A 22795-nucleotide genomic window follows, 5' to 3' on the forward strand; every position below is an offset into this window, starting at 1 on the left:
CGGAGCGGTAGAGGTACAGATCAGCTCCCTCGTGTGTGTCTTTACTGAAGATTGTAGATAAGGAGCGTACATCCCACTGAGACGCCCCCCCATGGGTTTGTGGAGCGTTGTGTGGAAGCCTTCAATTTGGCATTTCATGTGTTAGCAGCTTGTTTGTTTTTGAAAACAGAAGTGACAATATTAAGAGAATAAATCAAAACTTCAGAGGACTGACATGCTAATCGCTAACTCGATTTAAAAAAGCTTCTGTATTCATCAGTAATGGTGATATTAATTGGCAAACAGACTTTCTGAAACATAACATAGCAAAGATATAGTATACACTATGTGTGGCACAGGTGGCCTAGTGGTTAGGTCATGCGCCCCATGTACAGAGGCTGTGGTCCTTGGTGGGGGGGGGGGGGCTGAGGGATTTAGGGAGCACTTGTTTTGGTCTTCAAATCGATTCTGAAAGTTGCAAACTCTTACCTCAAACTCTCTAACTCTAACTGATCTCATAACTTAAATATTAGACTTTCTCATTGCTCTGCTAATGGCTTTTCAATCATAAGGTGTCCCCACCCCCCAAAAGGAACCCACCTATGTCCTTAATTTCACTTTTAAAGGGGATAGTAATCTGCAATATGAACATCAGACTGAATTGATGAAGACTTCAAAGTAGAAATTGGAACCGTGAACTCATATGAGAAACGTTTATTACTGTAATAAATCAAAAGAGAATTAGGCTTATCTTCTTCTTCTTTACAGTCTCAACCAAACTTTGGACTCACCTTCAGCCGGCCATTAGAAACAAGACACGTCCCTTTAACCTTGTGGTTCAACCAGGAGAGAATAGGAGAGAGTAGGATCTATTTATCTGTTGAATACGATCATCAAATGCACCGTTTGCTTTTTTAAAAACTCTTCTGATGTGTCCTTAAGGAGGTTACCACAGCTTTGTCAGACACTATGCTCATTATGTAAGCCACCTTCAAAACGTTGTTGTAAATTGAGTCGGCCTCCTTCTGCAGCGCTGTCACAAAGAGGCGCTCGTTAATAGGAGGATTTCAGTCTGTGTGGACGGGAGGGAGATGTCCCTGCGGGCGGTGAATTCGCCCCAGGACATTCTGCTTTCCTGTCATTAGAGAGATGACTGACAGGCGGAGAGATAACAATTGCCGGGGCACGAGCCGCCAAAGTTTTTATTCTTCAGAAATGCATTTTGAAACTTCAACAAAACTTGTTGTTTTCCAGCCTGGTGGACGGTGGAGGCTGCAGCAGGACGTGCAGAGGCATCCCCTTTAATTAATTCTCAGCGTATAGCATCCCTGTTTTATACATTAAAAGGAAACCGCATGTCCTCTTCGTGATTGGCATAATGAGACTCATGTGGGCACAGCGGGGGAACATATTGTTTTCATGATTTCCCCGGGGACTTTTTGCTTTTTGAGTCAAACTTTAGAGATTAAAAAACTTAATGTTTCATTGTTTTGTTTTTTTACCCCCTCCCTCATCTGTGACCTCTCTCTCCTTTCTGTCGCTCATCATCCTCTGTAAGAGTTTGTAATTGGACATAGGAACCCCCCCCCCACTTCTCCCCCTCCATCACAAGCAGCCAGCTGCAGGGTTGGTGTCAGCAGCAGCAGCAGCAGCAGCAGCAGCTCTGTAATTGTCTGGTAATTACAGAGGAGATGAGCTCTGCGTTGTGGACTAATCACCCCCCTCCTCCCCCCCTTAACAAGCTGAACTCAATTAGAAAGCTGGATTTAAGGGCCGTCCGTTGTCCTGACATTGGTAGAAAGTGTCATAATAAATCCCACACTTCTGAGGGACACTGCGCCCACACTACCTGCAGTACCCCGTTTCTACCACCAGAGCGCAGTGTCTACTTGTGAATGTGCCGCTCTCTCTCTCTCACACGTGTCACTCCATGATGACTTGCACTGCATTGTGCTGAGTGAAGGTGATGTACTGCAGTCAGCGCGCTGTGCTCCGGCAGCTTTGACTTTCAGGCTCACACAGCAGCTCTCCTTTTTGTGTCTGTCTTTGTTTGTGCCGACTCATGACGGGTGTACTCTGTCAAACACCGCTGCTGCCTCTGCTGCTGCATTTAATAAAACAAGCCCCGACAAATCCATCACTGCACTCTTTCATATCTTAACCCCGGAGAACTTCCTGTGAGGATTTAGAGGTCAGGACATGTGGACATCTTGCTTTGAATTGAACATGTCCATGTGAAGATTTTATCAATCAATCAATCAAACTTTATTTATACAGCACCTTTCAGACAAATTCAATTGCAGTTCAAAGTGCAGCAAAGTTATTGATGAAAAAGTAGTTTATAAAATCATCGAGAGACTAATGCACACCGATAAGAATTTAAATATATATATATATATAAATGAAAAAAATCAAATACGACACATAAAAGCAACAAGATATTAAAATGAATACATAGGAGAAGAATATTTAAAATTGTAGTAGAATAAAAAAAGACAAAACAAGAATATTAAGATTTGAATTTATATAAAAGGCAGACTGAGTAAATGAGTTTTAAGATTGTGTTTTCATCAAAAAGATCATCGAAATGTCTGAATTTTTTAGGTTTATTTTAGAGATAGGACAGCGGGTGGAGCAGGAAGTTGGAGAGAGAGAGAGAGAGAGAGAGAGAGAGAGAGAGAGTGTGGAGTGACATGTGGGGAAAGGAGCCACCGGTCAGATTCAAACCCTCTCTCCGAGCTTGGAGAGCCGTACATGTGGTGCCTGCAATAACCACTAACCTCACTGACTTTACTGGAAGGCTTCACAGGACAAATCCGTTGGCAGAAACACACGTCTGGATACATTTTTCTCGTCCTGATTGTCGCTCTCAGCGCCTCTCGGTCAAGGTCGCTCTGCCCGGCTGACTCATTGATTGATGCGAGGTCACGAGCTGTCACAGGTCTCGCTTAACCACCGCCTTGGCGCGTCAGCTGAATGTGTAAATGTTGGAGACATGTATGATTCAATGTGTGGGGGTCCTCATGGCGTCTTTCTCTCTTCTCTTCCAGCGTGTGACGAGTGGACGGCGCTGCCTCGCCCGGACCTCTACCATGACGTCAATCGCTTCGGACACTCGGCCGTCTTCAGCGACAGGTGATCAATCACGCAGCACTTCACTTCAAGCAGAAAAAAAACATTTCTATCATCACATTTTGTTGACATGTTTATTTATTTGTTGACAAATAGACTTGACCTGTTGCGAGAGAGAGAGAGAGAGAGAGAGAGAGAGAGAGAGAGAGAGAGAGAGAGAGAAAGGTAGAGGGAGAGAGAGAGAGGGAGAGCGAAAGAGAGAGAGAGATGGAGAGAGAGAGAGAAAGGTAGAGGGAGGGGGAGAGGGAGGGGGAGAGAGAGAGGGAGGGAGAGAGGGAGGGAGAGAGGGAGGGAGAGAGAGAGGGAGGGGGAGAGAGAGACAGTGAGAGACAGAGAGAGAGAGAGAGAGAGAGAGGGAGGGAGAGAGAGAGACAGTGAGAGAGGGAGGGAGAGAGAGAAAGGTAGAGGGGGAGAGAGAGAGAGAGAGAAAGAGAGGGAGAGAGAGAGCGAGAGAGAGAGCGAAAGAGGGAGAGAGAGAGGGAGAGAGAGACAGAGAGAGAGAGAGAGACAGAGAGAAAGAGACACAGAGGGAGAGGGAGAGAGAGAGGGAGAAAGAGGGAGGGAGAGAGAGAGACAGTGAGAGAGGGAGGGAGAGAGAGAGGGAGGGGGAGAGAGAGGGAGGGGGAGAGAGAGACAGTGAGAGACAGAGAGAGAAAGGTAGAGGGGGAGAGAGAGAGAGAGGGAGGGAGAGAGAAAGACAGTGAGAGAGGGAGGGAGAGAGAGAGGGAGGTGGAGAGAGAGACAGAGAGAGAAAGAGGGGGAAGAGAGCGAGAGAGAGAGACAGTGAGAGACAGAGAGAGAGAGAGAGAGAGAGACAGTGAGAGACAGAGAGGGAGAGAGAGGGAGAGAGAGGGAGAGACAGAGAGGGAGAGGGAGAGAGGGAGAGAGAAAGGGAGGGAGAGAGAGAGACAGTGAGAGAGGGAGGGAGAGAGAGGGGGAGGGGGAGAGAGAGGGAGGGGGAGAGAGAGACAGTGAGAGACAGAGAGAGAAAGGTAGAGGGGGAGAGAGAGAGAGAGGGAGGGAGAGAGAAAGACAGTGAGAGAGGGAGGGAGAGAGAGAGGGAGGTGGAGAGAGAGACAGAGAGAGAAAGAGGGAGAAGAGAGCGAGAGAGAGAGACAGTGAGAGACAGAGAGAGAGAGAGCGAAAGAGGGAGAAGAGAGCGAGAGAGAGAGACAGTGAGAGACAGAGAGAGGGAGAGAGAGAGCGAGAGAGGGAGAAAGAGGGAGAGAGAGAGACAGAGAGGGAGAGAGAGAGAGAGACAGGGAGAGAGAGAGAGAGAGAGAGAAAGGGAGAGAGAGAGAGAGAGAAAGGGAGAGCGAGAGAGGAAGAGAGAGTGAGAGAGAGACAGTGAGAGACGGAGAGAGAGAGAGCGAAAGAGGGAGAAGAGAGCGAGAGAGAGAGACAGTGAGAGACGGAGAGAGAGAGAGCGAAAGAGGGAGAAGAGAGCGAGAGAGAGAGACAGTGAGAGACAGAGAGAGGGAGAGAGAGAGCGAGAGAGGGAGAAAGAGGGAGAGAGAGAGACAGAGAGGGAGAGAGAGAGAGAGACAGGGAGAGAGAGAGAGAGAGAGAAAGGGAGAGAGAGAGAGAGAGAGAGAGAGAGGGACAGAGAGAGAGAGAGAGAGAGAGAGAGAAAGGGAGAGCGAGAGAGGAAGAGAGAGTGAGAGAGGGAGCAACGTCTGAAACACGTCTTGTTGTCGACTTATTTTTGCAGTTTTTGAAAATGTGCAGGAGTTTAGCTGCAATTCTTTGGGGGTTCATAATAAGAAAAGTCTTTTTTCACTGCTGTAATAATTAAAACAGGTATTTATATCATGCATTTTCTACTTTTACCATATCTACGTTTAAGATGCGAGTGTTGGGACACCTCTAGTTGAGCACCTGCTGCAAAAGAAAAACATATAGATGTGTCTGTGTGTCGTTAAATTCCACAAATTAAATCTAAACTCTGGATTATTGTGTTACCACTACATACATGTTTCATACTTTTAAGCAGGAGTTGTTTTTTATAATTAAGATATGTGTAAAGTAATGACAGACTGTGAACCGTCGGACAACAATCTGTCCAAACGCTCTCCTGAAAAAAAAAAGCAGAATCAGATCTGTCCTCACAAATAAAATGGACGATGGATTCCAGGGAAAAAATCAGAATAACAGATGTAACGAGTGCAGCTGCTTGCAGACGGGGGGGGGAGTGGGGTCACCGGGCGGTGTGATGAGTTTGAAGATTATATGATCCATATGCTGTGGCCTTCACAGCCGCTGAATGTTGAAGCAGCAGCCAGCAGAACATCAGATGAGCGAATATGTTTTGAAAGAACTCATTTTACAGCCTCCTATTGAGTTCATAGTGTCACTGTGGAGGTTATTCTCTGTGCTGTTTCTTTATTGTCATCCAGTATCTTTCAAAAAAACACCAAGAAGAAAAGATGCAAATCAGTGGTGAAGTGACTGCAGAGGACAGAAACATGTCTCTGGGTATCTCCTCCTTTAATGCATGTAAAAACAAGGTGACAGGTTTCATTTCCACCGAGGCCCACACCTGTTTAATTATGCTCTCGTGGTATTTACAGGAATATGTTATGTCAGCAAACATGTTCTATATGCATCAGAAATAAGCACAGGGACAACCTTTTTCAGATGAGATGAATATGAAGGGATCTTCAGCTTTTCTGCGGGGAAATTACCTCTCATGCTTCTTTTTATTCATGATCGCATCTCCGCTCTTTGAACGTGTTGAGAGGGAGAACAATTTGCAACACACACACACTCAGGAGAGGCTGTCGGGGGGGGGGGGGCAATGGAAAATATGTTAAACTATAGATATGAAAGTGGTAGGTAGGCAAAAATGAAAAAGGACTCATTAAGGTCGTCAGAAGTTCTGAGTTTAAGTCTTTTCTCTCGGAGGGATGAGAACAGAACAGAAATCAAAGATTTAGAAATGTGAATGTTTTTGAGGGTGCCTACGAGGTTCCTGGCCCATAAATCAGCTGATCACCAGAGCAGGAAGAGGAAGAGAGGGAGGGGCTAAGTTGGCTCTTCCTGAGCTTGAATACTTCATTGATCATTTTTCTGATTTCACACAATCACTGGGTTTGAGACACAAAATTTAGAGCGTTAGCGTTTTAATTTACAGTTAAAAAAGAGTCCTGAGGATATGAGCGACATCACATCCTGTAAACCACCAGTTCAGAATAGATTTTTAGAGTTCTACTTCCACTTTCAACCCACTCCAATGCCCGACTCGTCTCGGATTTGTGAGGGTTATTTTTTGCCCAAAGTGTTATCTCCACTCCACCTCAGATCCCGCTACAAAAACCTCCCAGCAATCCCCCGGTCTAGACTTCAAACCCGATCCGAGAGAGAGAGAGAGAGGGAGAGAGAGAGAGTCTGCTGCCAAAGCCTCCTCAAAGTCCAGAACATGTCGGCTCTCTCCTACTTTCTCAGCGACTCTTTACTTCTCTATTTAAAACTCAATTTGAACTTCTTTGGGTTGTCCCATCTGAGGACGATCTGGGTTAAAGGAACTGTTTTCTCTTAGGGACAGCATAGCTCATAGATTAGGTTTAAACTCGATATATTATTATTGTTTATTATTATTATTATTAAGACACTGTTTATTCTTCTGTAAGTGGTGTGTCGGGTTACAAAGTCAAAGGGGGATAAAGGTGTAGTCCCTCTGGTTGGCAGGCAGTGGGAGCAGAAGAAGCGGATCACTAAGCTGAAAAAACACAAAAATAAAATCTCAAATCTTGACTGAAAAGGAGCAGAAAGAAGATTTATTTATTATTTTACAGATTTAAAATACATTTAAAATCATCGTTGTTAGACTAGCAGTTCAACACTGCTCGCTGCCTTCAATGCGACATGTTGCAGAACCTGACTTCATTTTTTCTCTCGTCTTTAAATTGTCGAAAAGGGAGTTTTTTTTAAACAGGAATGTTCGAGAAAATTAACTTTGTACAGTGAAGACGTTAATTAACAAATCAGATAATTAAAAAAAATAAAAAATATACCAGCTGCAGGCACAAACAGCCACACATGAGGCGCCAGTAGCCTAGTGGTTAGTGTGCACCCTGTCCATGGAGGTGGTCTGGGTTCAAATCTGACCTTTGGCATAAAAAGCTAAAAGATAAACCTTGAGAGCCTCCTGGTGTTTAAGGTGCAAAACTTCTGGAGTATTGCATGATTATGAGATGCTGATCTTTGACGTTAACTTTAAAGTGCTGGTTTGATTGCACAAAGCCCTGCTGCTTCTTTTTCTGACGGTGAAGTGGAGAATACAGAGGGCGTTGTTTACTGAAATAGTCCAGATGGAAACTTTTTAGGAACGTTTGTGAAGTGTAATGAGGCCGTTCTCTCTGCAGAAAAAAATCATGATATATTTAGAGTCTTTTATCAAAGTTCTGCTTTTATGCATCAAGTAAAACGGAATACCTTTTACATCCGTCATGTGAGAGTGAACACAAACATCCCAAAGACGTGTAAAACAAATCTCTGACGATGGCAGGAGAGTGAGGGAGCTCTGCCTCTTTTTCTGTAATCATGCAAACCAGCACTTTTTAAAATATACTTCTTTTTACTGAATCGGCTAATCGGCCAGAACGTGCATCTTTTTCTTGATCCCTCGTTCCCTCTCCTCCTGATCTCCTGAGTGAACAGTGTGAAGCGAGAGCCCTCCTCGATCTGAAGGGACTTTTGATCAGACTGGTGTGAATTACCCAAACACCCTGCACAGACCCTGACATCAACACACACACACACACACACACACACACACACACACTAATCCCAGCAGCTGAACAGAGGCCAGTGCAGAAAGATGTTCAGAAATGCCCTAAACTGGCAGCCAAACCCACACACAAAGAAGGGGGGGGGTCTGTCAGGTCCATCCCTCAGGAAGAGAGGGCTTGTTGTGGATTTAGCCGGCTGAAGCCCAGAGAAGAAGAAGAAGAGCACTCGGACTAAGCTTCTTTGGCTCTCTCTGTGCACAAAAGGTCAAAACCGGGGAGGATTTGGGGGACAGAAATCGTCTCTTCTCACCTCCTGAATCCTCCCCCCTCCTCCTTCATCCCCTCTTTACATCTTCTCTCCTCCTCTCTCCTCCCTGCAGTGTTATGTACGTGTTCGGCGGCTTCAACAGCCTGCTGCTCAGCGACGTGCTCATGTACACCTCGCCCAGCTGCCTGGCCTTCTCCAGCGCGGCGTCCTGCAGCCAGGCGTGGCCGGGGATCCACTGCGTCTGGAACAGCACCCAGGGGACCTGCCTGCCCTGGGAGAGCAACGCCAACGGGACCGAGCAGCAGATACCGGCGTCCTGTAACACGAGATCATGTAGGTTGAATCCAAGCACAAAAAACACAGCAATCCTACAAATCTTTGAACGTGAAAACAAATCGGAGATAGTTTTAGATTCTTGCTTTCAGGTGACAGGAAGAGATGTGCAGAAACAACTTGTTGGTCATGCACATGTTAGGGAGTGACAAGAGGAGCATTTTATATATATATATATATATATATATATATATATAGACAGATCTTGGTTATGTGCAAACACGCATACAATCTTTGATGTAAATATCTGCAGGAAATGACGCACACTTATTTTTTTATTATTATTTTTTTCCATTTAATCCTTTTCTACTTCTTTTTATTTATTTTTCATTTATTTATTTTTTTCATTTAATCCTTTTCTACTTCTTTATTTATTTATTATTATTTTTTTTCATATAATCCTTTTCTACTTCTTTTTTTTATTTATTATGTATTTATTTATATTATTATTGTTATTTTTTATTCCATTAACAGTATGCTTAACCTGACTATCTATATGCTTGTAAAAAGGAGGCACAAAGCTTGTTCTGGATGCTGCCTCTGAATCTGCATACTGTGTATATATATTTCTATGTATTGTTTCCTTTTCACCGCTGGGTGTTAAAAATATGAAAGAAATGTTGCAAATCTGTCTCACAGGAGCTTTAAGGTGATAAAATCTGCAGGAGATCAGATAATTAGAAACATCTTAGTCAAGTTATTGATGAATCCAAAAATCTTTTTAAAAACAGGCTGGTGTGTGTGTGGTAGTGTGCATGTGTGTGTTCCTAACATGTCCTAAAAACACATCTCAAAATGGCAGCGTGTCCCAGTTCTTAAGTTTTCCTGCCTTGTGTGTGTGTGTGTGTGTGTGTGTGTGTGTGTGTGTGTGTGTGTGTGTGTGTGTGTGTGTGTGTGTGTGTGTGTGTGTGTGTGTGTGTGTGTGTGTGTGTGTGTGTGTGTGTGTGTGTGTGTGTGTGTGTGTGTGTGTGTGTGTGTGTGTGTGTGAGTGAGAACAATCAGAGTAATCATCAGAGACAGTTCAGCCAGGTCTCTCCACCTCCCGCTGGGGATCCTCTCCTGTTTTGCTTTTTGTGATTTGTTACAAAACATTTCTGAGTTTCTCCTCCGACAAGCCGGCTCTCGTTTGGCGCTCTCGGCGTCTACAGAAATGTTTGCAGACGGCACATTTAATACCACCGAGGCTTCCCTTTCTCTGCTGCTGTCTGGCAGCTACTCTGTCCCCCCGTTCCCCCAAAAGATACAGAGTGTCCAGGAATAGTTAACTGATCTGTGGTTCACACAGCAGAGTCAAATTTACCGAGTAGAGAGGAAAATGATGAAAGCTGCCTCATATTCACCAGGCGCTCCAATTATTTCCCGGCTGCAGCAACATTTTCTGTTTTGTGTTGTCATAAATTGTTCTTTGTTTTTTCTGGTACAAGAGTGTTCATGTTCTTCCAAAATGTTGCAGATGCTGATAACGAGAGGTGCGACCAGTACACAGACTGCTACAGTTGCACGGCTAACACCAACGGCTGCCAGTGGTGCACGGGCCAGTGCGTGTCTCTGGGAAGCAACTGCACGTCTGCCACGGTGAGAAAGAAAACAAAACAAAAATGGACCGTGCTGCCGACAGCACTAACCCTGCAGATACATCACAGCTGTGTCCACAACTATCAGTTAAAGCTCGCCTGGCTGCTGTTTGCTGAATATTAGTAAAAACACACAAATAATCTCCCTCTGAAAGCGACTAAAGCAAAGTGAGGAGGAAACCGTGAACTTAGTGAAATGTTTGGGTGAACTAGGAGTCCTCATCTCTGTTACAAAACAAACCAGGAAGTAACTGCTTTTGTCACACAAGCTGAAATTTCACTCTTACGCCCAGTGTCTGACTAGCGTTTCATTTTGGGGAAGAAAAGCGCTGGCTGTGCCCTCTGGAGCGCTTAGTGGGCTGAGAATAAAAGTGCTGCGTCTTGTCTCTTGACAACGTCCGACTCTGCTCCGTTGTTTTTTCACTGGATGTTTTATATTTGAGAGGTTTTTTTTCCCTTCACTATGAGCATCAAACCCGTTATCACGTCTCTGGTCAGACACAGAGCACGGAGGATGTGGTCTACTTTATGATTTGAGCCGCCTTTCTGAAGAGCTGAAAGATTTTCAATTGGAGGCGCTCGAAGCAACTGCACAGCGCTTGAAAAAAGGAAGCTGGGCGCTGCGCCTTTTTCTCTGGGTGTCCGCCTGCTGCTGCAAACGCTCTCTCCTTACCCGGGAACAATAGAGAAACAAAGCTGGCAGGTGGATACATGCAGGCTTTAAGTTCCTGTGTCCACAAAAAGCAAAACATTGAAGTTCAATGTTTTGAGCGCCCTACGTGCAAAAACGACCTCAGCATCTTTGTTTTTTTTGCGCGCTCACATACAGTAGCTCCTGGGTGAATCTTAGTAAAGTTTTTTTTCCTATAGCTTCTGCTTTCTCGAGGACTCGATCCTCTTCCCGATGTTTTTACGTTTTCTTTATTAAATTTCATATTAAAGCAAATATCAAGAAAGCTGTCACTACCAAGTGAAGTGCTGCAAGACAACTCTCGTAACCTAGCAACAGTAATAGTTCAGAAGTTTTTGGGCTCTGCCAGCACAAACTAATAAAAACCCTGTTATGGTACACAGCCTGTTATTATTAAATATCAATAAGTAGTGGACTTATATCTGAAACACAAACCGCTTCCAGCAGACAATCCCACAGAAACTCTTCAATCTCTGTATACAAAACATACGCTCTTATTGTGAAAAACCTTCCTTTAATGTCCTCCACCTGTGTTTATTAAACCTTATAAAAGCATTACATTTCAAATTTGAGCTTTGATTGGATAACGAACTGATGAAGCACGTTCCTGTTTCCAGCTTTGAATCTGATTTGTTAAATCACTGCTCATTTAGATGCATTATGACACCCAGACACTGCTCTCCTCTAACACTCTCCTGCACTTATTTGAAATATATTTCATACATAATGGGTCCATCTTTCCAAATACAGTTATTTAATAATCACAATTTCCTGTGAGAACCTCTCTTTTACTCACATAGCTCTGCAGCCTTCATTTCCACATGAACAGATGTCCTCTGAGTCTATTCATTTCCTCTTTTTCTTTTCCCAGGGAGCCTTAGCGGAGTATGAAATTTGCCCCAAGGACAACCCGTCATTCGTTTGCAACAAGAAAACCAGCTGCAAGAGCTGCGCTGTGGACCAGAACTGTCAGTGGGAACCCAGAAACCAGGAGTGCATCTCACTGCCAGGTAACCGTGGAAGAGGGGACGATACCTTTAGTTTTCTAAAAGAGGCATCAAAGCTCTCACACACACACACACACACACACACACACACACACACACACACACACACACACACACACACACACACACACTGCCATAAAGGGAAGTTTATAGGAGATCTATTCGGCTGATCCGATTTTTTTAAACACAAAATACACCGTTGTTGGTGCCCCCCCCCCCCCTCTAGAGTCTATGCTCACTCAGGTCACCATGTGGTGGACTCTGAAGCTTCAGTGTTTATCCAGCTCTGCATGGGTCTGTAAACCTTTCTGTGTTCTAACCTCTCTCCATTTTTCAAAAGCATCTCCAATATTGATCCTAGTTTGAGCACGTTTCTGCTCGTGGAGCTTATTAGAAACATGCAGAGGCTTTTTAGGTCGGGTACAATCACTTCTATCTGAACCACTTCTCTTGACCGCTTCCATCGCTGCAACACCTGTTGACCTGATAACTGCTCTCATATCTGGCAAACCGAGGGGCATCCAAAATGGCCATGTGGTGGGGTGTGTCTTAAAAGCGCCTACCTTCTCTGGTCCAAACAAATCCAGAGCATTCAGGAGCAGAATCTAAAGTTAGAAGGAGGACATACTGGCTGCTGCATTGTTGTCAGAGAAGCCAGCACTTCAACATAGCATGTTTCCTTATCTTTATCATTTCACTCAGTAGATATCTTACTGATTGGTCCTTTAAAATATGCTGATTATATTATTTTATAGACATGATTAGCTATTGAAGTATCCACAAGTTTGACATCCTTAGCTTCCTTAGATTTGGGTGTTTACTGATATTGCAGTCTAACAACCTGCTGTGTCTAACGCCAACTCCTCCGCTGTTCTCTTCATCACAGAGAACGTGTGTGGTGAAAGCTGGCACCTCGTTGGCAACTCCTGCCTGAAGTTCATCACAGCGAAGGACTCGTACGACAACGCCAAGCTGGCCTGCAGGAGCCACAACGCCGTCCTGGCCTCGCTGACCACGCAGAAGAAGGTCGACTTCGTCCTCAAGGAGCTGCAGATAATGAGTGTGGCGGTGAGTAGGAGGGGGGGTGGGGTCATCATGTGTGAGGTTTTTCATCGTTGTGTCAGCTGCTGTCTTTGAACGTGTAGGTGAGCTCTGCTTACTTCCTTTGTTTGTGTGTGATTTATGGGCCGGTGAACGTGGAGCGACTAACAGAATCTTTCCTGAGAGCTCAGACTCCTCTTACTCGCTCCATTAGAGCACATACGCAGAAATCTATATCCCAACAATCGACTCGCCGTCACAAGCTGCTGTTTGTATCATCAGATGCAGGTCACATATCCACAGATGGATGAGAGGATGGTAGGGGGGCGGTGTACAGGGTTAGCTTTAATCTGTGCATCAAGTCAGTTTGGACATGAAAATAACTCAGAATACAAACATTAAAGGTGACATCTCCTCCTCCTCCTCTTCATAATTCTCAGAGCTCCTCAAAACATGTGTGTGAAGTTTCTTGTTCTAAATCCACTCTGATCCTGTATTTGATCATGTCTATAAACCCCTCTATTTCAGCCCTGCCCAGAACAGGCTGTTTCTGTGTCTGTACCTTTAAATATGTAAATGAGCTGTGTCTGACCACGCCCCCTCTCTAGAAGGGCTTGGGTGTACTCGGTGCTTTCTCGCTCCATGTCCTATTGTTTACGGTGAGAAGGCAGACTCAGAGGGCAGAACAAACACCTAGCTGTGGGAGTGTCACCCACCTGGGGGAGGGGCTACTGCCCTTTGTGATGTCATGGAGGGAAATTCCATCTGATGGAGCAAAACGGTAGCACTAACGGAACGCAGCGTGCATGAATATGTGGAAATTGGCAGTTAAGAGTTCACAGTCTCTCACTTCCTGATTAAAATCAGCTTTAAAGAGAAATCTACATTCCTCCAGCTGATGAGCAAATATGCTTTTTTAGGAGCCACATTTTGGCTTTATCAAAGCAAAAATCAGTCTAAATATTTGACAGTGTGTCTCCACTTGAGAGTATTACATAACCCAGAGTGTTTCAAAAGCAACCGCGAGCGTTCAGATGTAACGACCCCGGTCTGCACTAAAAAGAAAAAGGAAACACACGATGTCATCTCCGGCTGCACGTCCTGCTTCAGCTTCTGCACAGATCGCCCAACGAGCACAAACGCTGCGTTCCCCTCGCCGAAGTTCCACCCATGCATAAATGTAAGCCACTTATGATACTACAAAGTGCTCTCGGGGCCACCGCATAGCGTATGAAATGTTGAAGCTAAAACATTTGGGTCTAAATCACAAAGCGGGGGGGCCTGAGCTGAGAAAAAACATTTTCCATCCATACTAATGAGGTTGTTTAGATTTCCCCTGTTGGTTAAGACTCCATTCTGTCGCTGGTCCCGTGTAATCTTGGTGCTTAAAGGTAAAAAAATAAAAAGCTTGCTGCTGTGGAGTAACATTGATATTCAATGTGTCCAGTTCGATAATAAAAATTCCCTGTACGGGGCGCAGAGACAACATGCCTCACAAGTCTTCCCTGCAGCCGCGCTGTATTGACACTGTTTAGGAGTTCCAATTTCCAGACAGGATCAATCAATCCAAACAAAAAAAAACGCAATTAAATCTGGATGGAACAGTAATTCGACCCACGTCTGCGGGAGATCGAGCTCCCTTTGTTTACTACTACTGCAACAGCACGGCCATTGATTGGAGATGGGATGGATAACAGAGCCTCCCAAGAGGAGTGAAGTAAAGCTGCTTTTATAGCCACTCGGTCGCTCGGTCAGGGGGGAGTTTATTTCACTACAGATGAAATATTGAATTACAACGACTTACAATCAGCCTGTAGGTTTCTTTTTTAAAGATGGAAAATAGTTGACTAACATGTCAGCTTTTTGTGACCTGCAGGGTGAAAAGATGAGCAGGAATGTGTTTAGTCTTTTGTTATGAGAGGGTGTGAAGAAGCTGATTCAAAATGTTAAAGATGAAGGAGTTGGACGTTGACGATGTGTTGTGTGTTTGTCCGCAGTACAAGGCTTCTGTGACGCCCTGGGTCGGGCTCAGGAAGATCAACGTGTCGTACTGGTGCTGGGAGGACATGTCGCCCTTCACCAACACCACCCTGCAGTGGCTGCCCGGCGAGCCGAGCGACGCCGGATTCTGCGGCTACCTGGCCGAGCCGGCGTCCAGCGGGCTGAAAGCGCAAACCTGCATCAACCCGGTGAACGGCAGCCTGTGTGAACGACCAGGTGAGCTCATTTTACCTGAGGAATCAGAATCAGAATCAGAATCAGAATCAGAATCAGAATCTGGGTTTAAGTACATTTACACATACAAGGAATTTGACTTGGTGTATTGGTGCTAAACAATTAACAAGGAAATAAAGCAGAACTAGCAACAACTTAAATAATACAGAATAAGAAGATATTACAATATATAAAATAGAATTTAAAAATGTAAAAATATAAAATAAAAACCACAAAATGTACAAAAGGTGCAATGTAGGACAATCGATGAATGACGGGAGTGAAAGTTAGGATGCATCAGGGATGTATATTATCCTGTAAGGAACCACCAGAGGAGGTTTGACTCTCACTGAAACGTCCATGCTGCTGCTCTTGTTGACTGAATGTTTCTCTAACCCTCCCACGGGCTCCAACATAACTCCTCTCTCTCATGTCCCCCTCAGCCAACCACAGCGCCAAGCAGTGCCGGACGCCGTGCGCCATGAGAGCCACCTGCAGCGAGTGCACCAGCAGCAGCTCCGAGTGCATGTGGTGCAGCAACATGAAGCAGTGCGTCGACTCCAACGCCTACGTGGCCTCCTTCCCCTTCGGACAGTGTATGGAGTGGTACACCATGAACACATGTCCGCGTAAGAGAACCTCTCCAAGTCCCTCTTTTTGTAAACTCACTTATGAGAAGTCCTACACACTGGACCGATTCTCCAGTTTTGTCATCACTAAATGTAAAACAAAAAAATGATGCCGTTCAGTCTCTTTTTAGATCCTGTGTAGTATGTGGAATGGAATTAAAATACCCTGACACACATGAGGCCCCCGGAGTGAGGTCAAAAAAGGCGATTTAAAAAACCCTGCAGCAGCGAGGAACTCGAGAGAGACATGACATCGTCCTTCCTCTTTTACTCCTCCTGGCATTGAGTGCATCATTACATTAGGGCTTTCCCTAAAGTTCAACAAAGCAAAGCACACATTGTTATACCGCAGTAACCCCCCCACCCCCCTCCAGTGCACACCAAACAGGCCAAGACCTTATAACAAAGTGATAATAATAAAACACAATGAAAACCATTGAAAGTGCAAAACACTTTGTGAATTAGACATTGAAACGGAGCCTATAGCAGGCTGCTATAGGTGACCCCTCCCCCAGCTCTTTCTATACTTAACGTGCTGCAAACAAATCTCTGTTTCTCAAAACTCTGTCTGCCTGACACATCATGCAGCGCCTTCATTTCTCTGATTGAGCTGCAGCCATAACTGCTTCACTCCCAGGCCGGATTCATGAGCACCAATCAATGAGAGGGGGGGGGGCTAACTCAGCGTGCACGCATTATGCTCGACAGCTAATGTCCTGCACCACTTGCGCACATATAGAGACCTCCATCACACTTAAAAAAAAAGGCAACATTTTGAAATAACCCTGTCTCTGTGGAGCATCTGAAATGTTTGTGTGTTTTTCTTTTTTTTTTAACCTTCATTAAGTGGAGCACATTAAACAGCCGCCCCTCCAGCAGATGAGATGGGGATTAATAATCTGGTTTAGTTTGATAACTTAGTCTCCAGCTGCTGCTTTCTTTTCGCACGGTGCAGCAGCGGAGAACAATTTTCATTTATTTAACCTGGCAGGTCAATTAAGTACAAGTTTGTTGCTTACAGCCGAAGGCAGAGAAAAAGAAACTTCCTCGAGGGCGAGAGTTAGGAATTGAAATACAAGCAAATATCTACTGTGAGAGAGAAGGTGGAGAGAACCAGCAGCTGAGAAATGAACTCGATGAACTGTTGAAGAGGTGTTGTGGGTGTTTTTAATGTAAACAGTTAAACACACTCGACCTTATAAAGAACACCCGATAACACTTACAAACTAACCATTCCCATTACTCGTTGAATCATGGTGCTGTGTTTACATCGCTACTAACATGTATGTGACAAAGAACAGAAACAGGAAGCTTTAGTTACTCAAGAGAAGTCACTCAAAACATGCTCACTGTCTGCAGGAGTGAACTCATTACTATTCTACAATTCATTTATCAGACGCTTTTATCCAAAGCAACAAACATCAGAGAGTAAGAAAAGTACAAGCAAGGATCTAGAGAGGAGGAGACAACATCAGGAAGAGCAAACAGACAGCTTTAAGTCTGATAGGACACACAGGTGCTGACAGGAAGTGACCAGAGGCAGAGCACAACATGGACAGCTGATATTAAGAGTTCTGTTCAGAATCAAAACCATCCTAAATATTGTCATCATCGTCATCATTAAGTTAGTAGGTATTCATGAAGAGCTGGGTCTTTAGTTTTTTCTTAAAGGTGCAGAGGGACTCTGCAGATCGAATGGAGTTTGGTAGTTCGTTCCACCACCGGGGGGCGACAGAGGAGAAGAGTCTAGTCAGCGTCTTAGGACCCTGTTGTGAAGGTTGGATCAGACACCTCTCATTGACAGAGCGTAGTGGGCGGGAGGGAGTGTAGACCTGGATCAGAGAGTTTTGGGAGGCGAGCAGCGGAGTTTTTAAATTGATTCGAGCAGAAACTGGGACTGGCAGTGTAGGGAAATTAACAACGGAGTGACATGTACCCCTCACCTGCAGGGTGTTGATAGTGCATGTAGGAAGACCTGCCAGTAGACACAAGTCCCAATCTCTTATACTTTACTGTTGATGCACGTAGCAGCCATGTTGGATTTTAGCTCAGGTTACTGAAGTTACTCGATGTCCTGATGACGTATCCGACTGGCAACTTGGAATTTCCGACTTCTGAGATCAAATGGAACGCACCACAAGATGTGTTGGTCATGTTTAAAGCATTTATTAATGAGTGGTCACAGAGGTTATTAGGGTTATCCGACATCACACTAACAAATATCCTACGCTGTTTTCTAACTGCTGTGTGTGTGTGTGTGTGTGTGTGTGTGTGTGTGTGTGTGTGTGTGTGTGTGTGTGTGTGTGTGTGTGTGTGTGTGTGTGTGTGTGTGTGTGTGTGTGTGTGTGTGTGTGTGTGTGTGTGTGTGTGTGTGTGTGTGTGTGTGTGTGTGTGTGTGTGTGTTTCTGCTGCAGCGGAGAACTGCTCCGGGTACAGAACATGCGGCATGTGTCTGGATCAGCCCGGCTGCGGTTGGTGCACCGACCCCAGCAACACGGGCAAAGGTCAGTGCATCGAGGGCTCGTACCGGGGGCCCTTCCAGACCTCGGTCCCGGCCCCGTCCACCCTCCCCGGCGTGCCGGCCAGCCCCCAGCCTGCCCTCAACGCCAGCATGTGCCCCGGAGAGGCCAAATACAACTGGTCCTTCATCCACTGCCCAGGTACACAAGAGTTACATGTTTCATCACTTCTAAATGATTTTCTTCTTTAAATGTTTTGTAAAAAAAGATTCCTTTGACCGCATGAGATACTCAGCTTCATTTATGTGAGACAGAGCAGACAATACAGTGAGTATTATATATAATATAATAAGTGAGTCCGATGTGCAGCAGCAACAGACAGATCAGAACCCGAGCAGACCCCCAGAGTGCACTCACTTTTTTTTTTTGTTTATTGAGTTTTAAACATTTTTCCAAGACACACAATCCCAATTAAAGAAATTCTAAGGAAAAAAAATTAAAAAAGATATACACATGCACATATATATACACATTTATAAAATAAGGGGGGGAAAAAGTAAAATATAATAATACAAAATAAAAAAAAAATATTTTAATAATAATAATAAAATAAAATAAAATAAATAAAAAACTTTAATTACAAAATGTTGCAAAATTATTACCGTCCGTATTAGATAAAAATAACCAAAGGGAGTACATTGCCATAGATGATTTGTTAATCACAAATATTCTGCCCGAGAACAGTTTCTGCAAAAATGAGCACAATTACAGACATTGCCAACTCTTTACCAGCCTAGCTCAAAATATGTGACGGATCTTTAACCCGAAGAAAATTAATATATAGGCCCCAGATATCATCAAATAATTCTCGTTTGTCTTTAAGTGTATATGTTATCTTTTCCAGAGCCAAGCACAGAGACATTTCATTAAACCATCGTGTAATACTTTTTTTTTACTAACAAATGAAAAACAGCTTCAGTCCTGTACGTGCGGTTCACACTGGATGTGCTCTTGTCTCCTCTCTGGCAGCGTGTCAGTGCAACGGTCACAGCCAGTGTGTCAACGAGAGCGTGTGCGAGAAGTGCGAGGACCTGACGACGGGCCGACACTGCGAGAGCTGCATCTCTGGCTTCTACGGAGACCCCACCAACGGGGGAAGCTGCCAGCGTGAGTATCTCCACTTAAATGAAGTCGGTTAGTTCGCTTGCCTGCGCTGGGCTTCGTTTAGCTTGTCACTTTTTTCTTTTTTTTTTACAGTTCAGTTTTTATGTTGGCCGTTTTTTTTCCTGATTCTCCGGCTGCACGGTGAAGCGACCCCCTCGGGATATTAAAGATTTACTCCCCCTCCGCAGCTCAAAGTGACAGTCAGTCAATCAGACGGCAATTCAATCCTCTGTTCCGTCGACAGCTTCATTTTAGCTCAGCGATATATCTACAACCAAATGTTCCTTTTTTTTAAATGTCTGCCCTCCTTTTTTTTATTTCTCTTATCACAGGTGACCCTCTGGATTATACATTTACACTACGCTCAGTGACAGGCGATCAATAAACCAGCCTCTCTTCTTCCTGTCAGTGTTTATGCTTCTCTCTCTTTTTCTGCCCCTCAGGCACGTTTAACTCCACCTGACCCATCATGGCGTTCTTTACATCAGCGAGCAGAAAATGCACAATCAATACCTCCAATAGGAGCTGATAAAATAACACGTTTTAAAATGAGGATGACATCATCGTGCTGGTTTGTTGTTCCAGAGGTTACACAGACTTCTTTGTGTGTTTGCAGCTCAGAGATCGTTAGTGATCACAGTTCAACAGGTGGGACACATTCAGGCAGGTGTTAGAAGTCTGCTCCTCGGTAATGAACACAACCAAACAGACATTTGGCATCTGTTATTGGACACAGAAACTGTCTCATGAATGGGATGTTCAAAGTCACCTCAAGGGGAGGGGGGTGGAGCCAGAACTCGTGTGGGAGATGTAGCTTTTTAGTCCGGTCTACCTCTTTGCACAGGAGTAGTGTTGTAGTCAAGACTACAGTAACCGAGACCGAGACATACCCGAGACCAGAGTGCTCCAAGACCGAGACATTTAGGGATCGACACCAGGACAAGACCATAGCGGTAATCGTGTCTGGGTTTGTTTGATTTCAGGAGCGACAGGACATCATCACAATCATTACAATAGCTCTTCCAGCCGATACCTACTATGCAGACTGACTCGAAATGCGCAACATGTCAGTGGAGATGATTTTGGCTTCACCTTTGTACAGCAGGAGAAGTTTGAGGCACGTCGTCCATCTTTATATGTATTCTATGCATCAAATATTTGAAGAGATCATTTCTTTGGACTAGGCTTGTCTTGTGGTTTTTTTGCCGTCGTCTTCACTCGGGTTTGTTTGGCTTCTCAGTTGGACTCGATTCATTGACCTTCGATTCAGGGACAAGACCATAAATATCACAGAAAAAAATCAGGGGGGAGTGTCCCTCACTTAGACCGTAACATCGGGAAGGTTGCGGCCGGGGAAAAAATCAAATTAAGAATGAATAGAGGTTATTTGTTCTTTTAGAAAGAGGTGTTTTCCTTCTAATTAAAAGTAATGACGTGGATCAAAAATAGCCTCTCAGTGGTGGTCTTGACCGGTCTTGAATTCAAATCTGGAGTCTGCCAAGTCTGAGACGGAGACAAGACTGAGTTAAAATGCTACACAGGAGTGACTCTGTAAAAACATTTTTTCATCATTGTATAAGTGATTTCTTTAAGGAACTTTGGTCTGGTCAGAATAATGGCAGTGACTTGTTTTCATATTTAATCATTTTCATGTGTCATGTGTCCCCCCCCCCCCCCCCCCCCCTTCAGCCTGCAAGTGTAACGGCCACGCCAGCATGTGCAACCCCAACAACGGAAAGTGTTTCTGCACCACCAAGGGCATCAAAGGAGATCGCTGCCACCTGTAAGTTTTTTAAGGATTTCTCCACCACTCCAAACTGCCTCCGCACTCTCACAGCCGCTCCTCCACTCGTCCACAGTTTCAGGAAAAATAAACATTTAGCGGTCTTATCGTTTCAAATTTTCAATCTTAACTACGAGTAACTACAGCATTTAAAGCCGTTTTCACATCTGCACTCCTGAAAAGATCTCGATTATTTTACTGCCCTGTAACAGGATCATCAGTGCTTCATGGACAGGTGCTCATTGTTGATAGTTAAGGTGCTGAAAACTTGATATCCATCTCTTCATACTGTCATTATCATTCTCGTTTTACCGTCAAAGTCAAATGTGAAGCCTCTTAAAATTCAAGGATTTATTCTGTACTGGCGTCATTTTACAAGACGTGCGAGGCCTCATGGTAATAAGTCAGGACTTTAAGAAAAGACTCATAGCCCTCTTCTTTTTTTTTTTTTTGGCTCACTGTGGGAAGCAGCTGTTCATTAGTGCCTGCAGCACTTCTCTTAACCCTGGCCTTCATTACCGCAGGGCTTCCCCAAAGCCCATTAAAAAAAAACCTGAGATACAGTTTTGGGAAACGAGTGGTCATCAGTCTGAAGACTAGTCTGCTTCTGTCTCCTTTTGCAGACAGATTCCTCCTTTTGTTTCTGATTCATTCTGGTGTTTCTGTTATTCCTGAAGACATCCGTCATGAGTGTGTGATGGTCATGAATCCCTCTCTTGTTTAGTTTCTCCTCAGCTGATCAGCACGGACAGTCTGCACTCTTTCACATTTTAGCCATTTTCACACAGACTTCACTGAAGCCTTCTCAGGCTCCTCCCCCTGAGTGTGATGTCACCGTAAAAATGGCTGCTGTGCGACTAGTCTGTCTTATTTAATAAATCCTCCTCCCTGTCTGTCTCCACCTTTATAAGTTACTTCATCTCTCCTTTATCTCTCCCTTTTCAGGTGTGAAGTGGAGAACCGTTACCAAGGCAACCCCCTCAAAGGAACATGCTACTGTAAGTGGAATTCCAATTATCAACTTCACTGAGAGAGTGTGTGTGTGTGTGTGTGTGTGTGTGTGTGTGTGTGTGTGTGTGTGTGTGTGTGTGTGTGTGTGTGTGTGTGTGTGTGTGTGTGTGTGTGTGTGTGTGTGTGCGCGCGCGAGTGTGTGTGTGGGATCAGGACTTATACTCTCCTCCCTCGCTCACTCAAGACAGTTACACGGTGCTCAAATCAAAGTGGGTCTCAAGTAGTTTGATGTTTTCAAGAAGTAAGAGTCAGAGGAAGACACGGCTTTTCAAACAAGCTGCAGGTAGGAGAAAAAAAAAAGCTTTTGAGGAAGTGTCTACCAGGGAAAAACAGTTTGAAATGAACACAAGATACTTCTGCCCTAATGAAAGGATGAGCACCCCTTGCTCCAGACACGCACCTATATCCTACTGATAAGTTACATTCCAATTAGTCCATTAGTCGCCACAGCAACCAAACCAGCATTGCCACCTTCAGCAGACCGAGGCTCCGTAAATGCAAGCCCCAGGCAGTGACAGCGCTGATACTACCTACCTCCCTTACCACATGGCCTCCTCTTAGCCCCCATAGCTCAACCGTGTAGAGTCAGGACATCAACAGGGTTATAAAGTGGGAACCTCCCTTCACCTGTGTGTTTTGCCCAATTAGTCCCAAAGCACCTCTGGAAGACTGGACAGTAACATCTGGCGCCCCAGAGCCACTCCCCCTCAATTCTAGCTCTCACTGCAGATTAGTAACTGAGATTAAGTTCAGCTCATCTCCTTAAAAACTCTCCTGTTT

At 44.6% G+C, this 22795-nt stretch overlaps 1 protein-coding gene across 4 annotated transcripts in view; it reads left to right on the top strand.

Moving 5' to 3' along the window:
* atrn (attractin) overlaps positions 1 to 22795 on the top strand; it is a 206820-nt gene that overhangs the window by 44123 nt on the left and 139902 nt on the right. For all 4 annotated transcript variants that reach the window (XM_020643358.3, XM_065947750.1, XM_065947751.1 and 1 more), the window contains exons 11-21: positions 3030 to 3114; positions 8222 to 8442; positions 9896 to 10017; positions 11579 to 11717; positions 12601 to 12782; positions 14753 to 14972; positions 15413 to 15598; positions 18013 to 18258; positions 19087 to 19224; positions 20911 to 21004; positions 21950 to 22002. In XM_020643358.3, coding sequence (XP_020499014.2) covers positions 3030 to 3114; positions 8222 to 8442; positions 9896 to 10017; positions 11579 to 11717; positions 12601 to 12782; positions 14753 to 14972; positions 15413 to 15598; positions 18013 to 18258; positions 19087 to 19224; positions 20911 to 21004; positions 21950 to 22002 — 1686 coding nt within the window. The remainder of the gene's footprint in view (positions 1 to 3029; positions 3115 to 8221; positions 8443 to 9895; positions 10018 to 11578; positions 11718 to 12600; positions 12783 to 14752; positions 14973 to 15412; positions 15599 to 18012; positions 18259 to 19086; positions 19225 to 20910; positions 21005 to 21949; positions 22003 to 22795) is intronic.

Source organism: Labrus bergylta, chromosome 18 (genome assembly GCF_963930695.1).
Source record: "Labrus bergylta chromosome 18, fLabBer1.1, whole genome shotgun sequence".
Taxonomy (NCBI): Eukaryota; Metazoa; Chordata; class Actinopteri; order Labriformes; family Labridae; genus Labrus; species Labrus bergylta.